The 8,643-nt window shown below is 36.6% G+C and overlaps 2 protein-coding genes across 8 annotated transcripts in view; both read left to right on the top strand.

Moving 5' to 3' along the window:
- The window catches only part of LOC140982470 (probable disease resistance protein At4g27220), a 51,037-nt gene that overhangs the window by 34,173 nt on the left and 8,221 nt on the right, over positions 1-8,643 (top strand). The window lies entirely within an intron of this gene.
- On the top strand, positions 1,124-6,473 carry LOC140982520 (uncharacterized). Its single transcript, XM_073449061.1, has 3 exons — positions 1,124-1,457; positions 1,572-3,260; positions 5,583-6,473. The coding sequence occupies exons 1-3, from the start codon at positions 1,124-1,126 to the stop codon at positions 5,888-5,890; spliced, it is 2,331 nt and encodes a 776-aa protein (XP_073305162.1). The 3' UTR covers positions 5,891-6,473.

The raw sequence follows: 8,643 nt of genomic DNA on the forward strand, positions 1-8,643 counted from the left end.
TGCCTTTGTAAGATAATGAGATAACTAAGCAAATATATTTTAGACATGCTATTTATGATAATGGTTTAATGAGATATGTATTAATGTTTTAAAAGAATTTATTTCTAATTAAACTCTTACTTTCCTTGTGCAATAGGTTTCCTTGTGGAGATAAAGTCTACATCTATAAATAAGAGATCAAGGACATCATTGAAGCTCTCTCTCATCTCGATCATACATACATACAAGCAGTTGAGTTTTTCAGAGAAAATATTCTGCAAAGACGTTGCTGGTTTGAAGTGGGCTGTTGCACGTGTTGCCTTGAATGTTGGAAACATCTAAAGACAACATCCGTGACGAAGTTGGCTGAAGATCGTTTTCGTGGCTCCTCTTTTGGCATCACGTTTTTGCTTTCTTGATTAAGTTTTTGTTCTGGTTATTTGTTTTTAGAAAGCATTTATTTTCTCAAATCTGTTGAGGAAATTGATTTTTGTGAAAATCACTAGTGATAGGTTTGTGTAAAAGATTGAATTTTCTAGTGATTAATTTTTGTCATAAGGCACCGCACAAGTATTTATACTTGTGCATATTTAATCTTGTCCATCTATTTATTTAAAAGCGAATTTGTGTTACAAACTTTAATATTCCGCCGCATGTTGTCTTAAATGTTGTAACATTTGACACAACACTTAATTCTGATAAAACACAAATTCACGATTTTACTATACTACTGATTGATTTGCTTACATCTGTCGAAAAATATACCTAACAAGTGGTATCAGAGCCTACTCTTGATATACTAAGTGTTGATTCTGTTTTTTGTTTTTGTTTGACAGAACTATTCAAATGGATCCATCGCTTGCAAACACAGCACTTCGGCCACCAGTCTTAGATGGAACTAACTACAGTCTATGGAAAGTAAAAATCCGGTTTCATATAAAATCCATAGATGAGATAGCATGGCAACGAGTTCTAAGCGGTTGGACTCCACCAAGGAGACTGGACGAAGACGGTGATAGTCTAATCAAACCGGAAAGTGACTGAACTACTAACGAAGGAAAGTGACTGAACTACTAACGAAGTGCAGATTTCTAATTACAACTCAAAGGCATTGAATGCAATTTTTTCATCGGTTGATACGAATATGTTGGGGCTTATCACTAATTGTGTTTCGGTCAAGGATGCATGTGATATTCTCCAAAGACACTGTGAAGGCTCTGAGAGTGTGCAACGAACTAGACTAAGGATGCTTACTTCCAAATTCGAGATGATGAGGATGGAAGAATATGAGAACATACTGGATTATGATCGTCGTCTACGGGAACTTGCAAATGAGGCGTTCAGTCTTGGAGATCCAATCTCTAATGAACGATTAGTTAGCAAAGTTCTCCGTTCTTTGCACGAAAGATTCAACGTAAAAATTTGTGCAATAAATGAGGCTAAAGACACATCTCAGATGGCTTTGGAAGACTTGATTAGTTCACTTCGAACCTTAGAAATGAACATGAACATGCAGAAGAAATAAAAGAGGAAGACGATTCCATTCCAAGTCTCAAACGATTCCTATAATGATCTCCTTCAAATATCCCAAGAGGTAAATGAATCAGACCTTTGTGAAGACTCTATCTCTTTTATCACAAAGAAATTCGGGGATTACTTGAAGAGAATCGGAGATAAGAAGAAGGATGCACAACCCTCGAAATTTTCAAGTCTTCCTGCCCCTGAAAGACCGCAAAGGTTTCCTGCCAAGCAACAATTTCAACCAAGGAATGAAGGCAAAGAACAATTTAACTCAAAGAAGTATGACTCAGTGCAGTGTAGAGAATGCGAGGGGTTCGGACACTATGCAAATGAATGTGCCAACAGATTGCGAAAGAACAAAGGCTATAATGCTTCCTTAAGCGATGAGGAATCTGATGAGGAAGAGAAATCAAATGAAGAAGCTGATCACACCTCCTTGACTGCACTATTGACTGAAAGACGTTGGCTGCAAATGAACCCATTAGGTGTTGTCTTAGGTGTTGCCACTCCTGGACGCAACACTGGACGCAACATGTACTCAAAACCAGTATTCTTAAAATCTACGTCGTCTGAAAATTTTAGTGAAGACGAAATGGAAGCTGAAAATGAAGAAATTACTCTTGAAGGCGTACAGAAACTTTATGAAGAGCTGTTTGAGGATTGGACCAAAATAAACAAGTTTAACTCAACTCTTATGAAGGAAAACACCGAACTAAAAGCCGTGGTTGCCAAACTTGAAGTAATTTTGAGCAAAAAAGACTTAGAACGGGGTAAGACCAAAGAAGAGCTTCAAAAGACAACTGAAACTTTGTCCAAATTCAATACGAGCTCATCCAAACTTGAATCCATACTTTTGATGGGAAGAGATGACAAGAAAGGTTTAGGGTTCAAAGATAGTGTGTACGAAATAGGTGAACCTTCCAAGCCGACTGTTTTTGTGAAGGGAAAGGCTGATACATCTCCACAACCACAATCCAAGTCACCAATCAAAAGCTCTCCACCGAAAAGACAACCTGCTGCACCTATCCTTAAGAAAAGAAAACGCAGGTACGTATGTCATTACTGTTTTAAGTCTGGTCATATCAGGCCCTACTGTTATAAACTCAGGGATGACCGCATGAATCAAAAGCCGAGGCGGATGTTGCCCCAAATGTTGCACCACACTTCCCGCAACACCTCCAAGAATCGACCCACAGTAAGACAGGTTTGGGTACCAAAGATAAAAATTCACTGTAATGTTGTTTATACTTCATTAAAAACTAACACTGCAGGTTACTGGTACTTTGATAGTGGAAGCTCACGCCATATGATAGGGTCACGAGAATATCTCATCGATTATGTTGAACAAAAATGTGGCAGAGTAACCTATGGAGGGGGAGCTAAAGGAAAGATTGTTGGAAAGAGAACTTTGAATGTTGAAGGACTACCAAAGCTCCACAATGTGCTCCATGTTGAAGGATTAAACTCAAATTTGATAAGCATAAGTCAATTATGCGATGATAATTTGCATGTCAAGTTTAATAAACATGCGTGTGAAGTTTTTGATGCATCTAACATATGCATCATGACAGGTACAAGGTCTTCGGACAATTGCTACCAAATAGGTGAAGAACTTTCATGCAAACATGCACAAATCACTGAACTTGACCTTTGGCATCAGAAACTCGACCATGTAAATTTCAAAACCTTGAAGAATTTGAGTAAATACGAGGCAGTGCGAGGTATGCCTAATCTTTCATCTGGAATACCTTATGTGTGCGGTGAGTGTCAAAAAGGAAAACAGACTCGCGTGTCACACCTGGTGTTGCCAACATCTGAGACAACACGCTGTCTGGAGTTACTACACATGGATCTTATGGGTCCTATGGAAGTCGAAGGCTTTGGAGGTAAAAAATATTCTTTTGTATGTGTTGATGATTTCTCACGGTTTTCATGGGTTAGTTTTATTAGGGAGAAATCAGACACCTTCAGTGTGTTTAAACAATTGGTCACAAGAATCACAAACTTCCATAATTCAAAGGTGAGAAGGATCAGGACTGATCATGATAAGGAATTTGAAAATTCTTCATTCTCATCGTTTTGTGACAGGAAAGGGATTTCACACGAATTTTCAGCACCAAAAACCCCGCAGCAAAATGGCATTGCCGAACGCAAAAACAGGACTTTGCAAGAGATGGCAAAGGTGATGCTAGCTTCAAAGAATGTTTCAAAGCGTTTTTGGGCAGAAGCCCTTAATACAACTTGTCATATTTCAAACATGGTGTATTTAAGAAGTGGATCAACCATGACTTCTTATGAAATAATCATGGGAAAGAAGCCTAATCTTAAATATTTTCATATTTTTTGTTGTGTTTGTTACACTTTAAATGACAGGGATCAACTTGCCAAATTTGACTCGAAGAGTGATAAGTGTTTGTTTTTAGGATATGCCACTAATAGTCGAGCTTATCGCATGTTTAATTTAAGAACTGAGACTATTATGGAATCCATTAATGTTTTTTTTTATGATTGTGCAGATCTCAAGAATAAAACTGCTGAAGATGACATTGAAGACCTACTGGAAAATCCAATCTCACTGGAAAATGCAGGTGTTGGCCCAGATGTTGCAACACCTAGCACAACACAAGACACCAAAGCTACCGAATCTCAAGAAGATGCTAACAGTGATGATGAAGCAGTAGATGATGGACAGAGTGTACCGACTAAAATCCAAAAAAATCATCCATCATCTCAAATAATTAGAAGTGTGCAAGGTGAAGTTCAAACCCGAAAGAAAGAGAAAGTCGATTACCGAAAGATTGTTGGACTAGTGTGCATGAGTACCATGTACTCACATGTCAGATTTTCATTTTTTGTATCTCAATTTGAACCTAAAAATGTTGATGAAGCTTTAAAATATGAGTTTTGGATCAATACAATGCACGATGAACTTGATCAATTCATTCGAAATGATGTTTGGAATCTAGTTCCACCTCCTAAGCATGACAATATAATTTGAACGAAGTGGATTTTTAAAAATAAAACTGATGAGTCAGGAAACATCATTCGAAACAAAGCAAGGTTGGTTGCTCAAGGGTACACACAGGTTGAGGGGGTTGATTTTGATGAGACCTTTACTCCTGTTGCCCGCATTGAGTTAGTCCGACTATTGCTAGCCATTGCATGTTACATGAAAATCAAACTGTTTCAAATGGATGTTAAAAGTGCATTTTTGAATGGTATCTTGTGTGAGGAAGTATATGTTAGACAGCCTAAAAGATTTGAAGATCCACATAATTTGAATCATGTATACAAGTTGAAAAAGGCTCTCTATGGTTTGAAGCAAGCACCACGTGCTTGGTATGGAAGATTGACTGAATACCTACTTGAAATTGGCTTCAAACGAGGTGAGGTAGACAAAACTCTCTTTATTCAAAAATCCAAAGTTGAGATCCTTATCTGTCAAGTCTATGTTGATGATATCATCTTTGGTTCTTCATCCCAAAAGCATGCTAATGATTTTGTTGAATGCATATCTACTACGTTTGAAATGAGTATGGTTGGTGAATTACATTTATTTCTTGGTTTGCAAATCAAACAAATGCATGATGTCATCTTTTTGTGCCAAAGTAAGTATGTCAAAAATCTGATAAAGAAATTTGCTAATGAGAACACCAAGCACATGAAGACACTTATGGGCTCAAATGAAAAATTATCCAAAGATGATGCTGCCGAAAATGTTGACAACACTCTATACCGCAACATTATAGGAAGTCTCCTCTACTTGACTACTAGCCGCCCTGACTTAATGTTTAGTGTTTGTTTGTGTACTAGATACCAATCTAATCCTAAGATTTCCCACTTAAAAGCCGTAAAACGTATCCTACGATACATAGCCGGAACCATTGACTTAGGATTGTGGTATACGCACAAAACCAACTCAAATTTAGTAGGATTCTCAGATGATGATTGGGCTAGGGATTTAGACGATAGAAAAAGTACTTCTGGAGGCTGCTTTTATCTTGGAAATAACTTGATCTCATGGCATAGTAGAAAACAGAACTGTGTTTCACTTTCAACTGCTGAATCTGAATATGTGGCAGTTGGAAGTGGTTGCACTCAACTTTTGTGGATGAATCAAATGATAGAAGATTACGGACTCAAGAGTGAACCCTTAGTTGTGTACTGTGATAATTCTAGTTCTATTAACATTTCAAAAAATCCAATACAACACTCTCGAACAAAGCACATTGACATAAGGCATCATTTTATTCGAAATCTAGTAGAGAAAGGATTAATTCGAATTGAATTTGTTGATACAAATAACCAATTGGCTGACATATTCACAAAAGCATTAGACTTTGAGAGATTCTCCAATCTTAGGAAATCTCTCAGCATGTGTTATGCCTGATCATTCCTCGATGTTGTCTCAGATGTTACAACATCTCGGACAACATCTAACATGCATGTGCATTTTTAGGACTTAGACATTCTGCATTCTCATACATTCTGTGATATGATGTGTTGAAATGATGTTGCTTTATCTTCTGTAACACTTACAATTCCTTGTTCTATCTTGCAAAACACTTGGACGTGAAAAGTACTCTAATTGAGTCACTAAGTAGTGAAGGATAATCATGTACATCAAGAGTTTGTCCCATGTGAAAAGTGATTTGAGTAGATTAAAAATAGTGATAAACGTGTCTTGTATCAGAAGAAAAGATTGGAAAAAGCTACCTAAAAGAGTCCAATGAAGACTGTACTTTTAGTGTGAGAGCTACCTCTTCTGAAATTAATACAAGAAATCAAAATAGAAGAAATTGGAAAAAGCTACCTAGAGGAGTCCAAAAGAAGACCGTTCTTCTAGTGTGGGAGCTACCACTTCTATGATCAGAAAGTTGCTAGGTCACTAAGTGTGCATGAAAAATCAAAATATTTTTCAGGAATTGGACGTGTGGTCAGAAGATGTTGCCAACATTTGTGACTACACTTCATCTGTACACATATCTTATACGTGTTTCATGTTCCTTTTTTGTTACATTGGCGGTTAGTTTTCAAGATGGTTCTTCAGTTTGCGGAGGGAGGAATGAGGTCATCAAAGTTGCCATTTCCTTCTCTCATATACGGTATCCTTGAAGCACAAGGATTTATTCGAGATATCGACGAGCAATCAACCAATGAGAGTGAAATCCTGAAGATCATTCCTGCTCTGTTAAAGGGAAATAGGAAAATAGACCTTCCCTGGTCCGAACCCCATCCTACTGCTCCTAAGTCTAGCATTTCCCAGAGCTTTACTTCTACTCCACCAGCCGATGGAGTAGTGAAGTTCACTGTAGCTGAAGTTCAAGCTCAAATTGATCATGTCCTTACCAAAATCTTTCAGGCTAAGGCTGACATTGCATATTATGAGGACCTGGTGGCAAACCACAGGCTACTTTTGGAGGTAGGTGTCTTTCCTGGACAAAAAAAGGGAGATGAAGCTGGTCCATCTGGGACCAAGGTCACTAACGAGCCAGAGGGTTCTGAAACTGAAGAGGAGGATGATGGTGATGAAGAGGATGATGGGAATTAAGTGTTTTGGTTAAAAGTTGATCTTTCCTTTCTTATGTGCTGTTTTATTTTGCTGCTGTTTCTTTGTATGTTTTTCTCTGCGCCTGATGTATTTACTTAGTGAACTGTTAATGAAGTGGTGCAGGTGTTGTGTCAAGTGTTTCCAACAATTCTAACAACACCCGTGATAACCTTATTTTATTCAGGGGGAAAAATTCTCTAACTCAGGGGAGATGAATTGAGCTAAACAAGGATAAATGGGTTTGATCTCATTTTGTCCAAGAAAGTCAAAAAAGAGGAGATTGAAGGGAAATAAGAATTCCAAATTTAATTGATTTAATTCCTAAGATTTAAATGATTTCCCTAATATTATCTTTTCCTTATTGATTTGATTGAATATAATATTTAGTGTGATTTTGCCTTTCTAAGATAATGAGATAACTAAGCAAATATATTTTAGATATGCTATTTATGATAATGGTTTAATGAGATATGATATTAATGTTTAAAAAGAGTTTATTTCTAATTAAACTATTGCTTTCCTTGTGCAATAGGTTTCCTTGTAGAGATAAAGTTTACATCTATAAATAAGAGATCAAGGACATCATTGAAGCTCTCTCCCATCTCGATCATACATACATACACGCAGTTGAGTTTTTCAGAGAAAATATTCTGCAAAGATGTTGCTGGTTTGAAGTGGGCTATTGCACGTGTTGCCTTGAATGTTGGAAACATTTACAGACAACATCCGTGACGAAGTTGGCTGAAGATCGTTTTCGTGGCTCCTCTTTTGGCATCACTTTTTTTTTTCTTGATTAAGTTTTTGTTCTGGTTATTTATTTTTAGAAAGCATTTATTTTCTCAAATCTGTTGAGGAAATTGATTTTTGTGAAAATCACTAGGGATAGGTTTGTGTAAAAGATTGAATTTTCTAGTGATTAATTTTTGCCATAAGACACCGCACAAGTATAATTTAATCTTGTCCATCTATTTATTTAAAAGCGAATTTGTGTTACAAACTTTAATATTCTGCTGCATGTTGTCTTAAATGTTGTAACATTTGACACAACACTTAATTCTAATAAAACACAAATTCACGATTTTACTATACTACTGATTGATTTACTTACATATGTCGAATAATATACCTTACAACCATGTTTAAGTCTTACTTTTTCTCTCAAAACATTTCTTCTAAGGAGGCGTATACCCTCCATCTTCGACCTTCCATGCATAAATCTGAATTGATTTTTTGTCACCTTACGTTCTCTTCTATCTTAATTTTTTTCAATCACCCTTTCCCAAAGTTTTATGGTATGACTCATTAGCTCAATGTCACTATAATTCATAGAGTTTTGTATATATCCATTGTTTTTAAACAAGGGAACTACTATACTTTTTCCATGGGTTGGGCATTTTGTTTGTTCTTCATATCTTGTTAAATTGCTTTGCAAGTCATCCAATGCCCACCTCGATAAGAATATCATTGGGTCTTATTGTACTTTCGGTCTTCATCATTTTCAAAGCTTCATCTACCTTTGAAGTTTGAATTCTTTGATAAAAAAACATTTTCTTAAATTTCATATGAGGCTGATTATCTTGACCTTCATTATA

This window comes from Primulina huaijiensis, chromosome 8, assembly GCF_012295235.1.
Source record: "Primulina huaijiensis isolate GDHJ02 chromosome 8, ASM1229523v2, whole genome shotgun sequence".
In the NCBI taxonomy this organism is placed as follows: Eukaryota; Viridiplantae; Streptophyta; class Magnoliopsida; order Lamiales; family Gesneriaceae; genus Primulina; species Primulina huaijiensis.

Excerpts from the sequence above, each read along its gene's own strand:
- LOC140982520 (XM_073449061.1), top strand. The coding sequence starts at position 1,124 with ATGTTGGGGCTTATCACTAATTGTGTTTCGGTCAAGGATGCATGTGAT. Across the intron at positions 1,458-1,571 it reads GGCTTTGGAAGACTTGATTA|AGGTAAATGAATCAGACCTT; the intron begins GTTCACTTCGAA and ends AAATATCCCAAG. Across the intron at positions 3,261-5,582 it reads TGGAATACCTTATGTGTGCG|TTGGAAGTGGTTGCACTCAA; the intron begins GTGAGTGTCAAA and ends AATATGTGGCAG.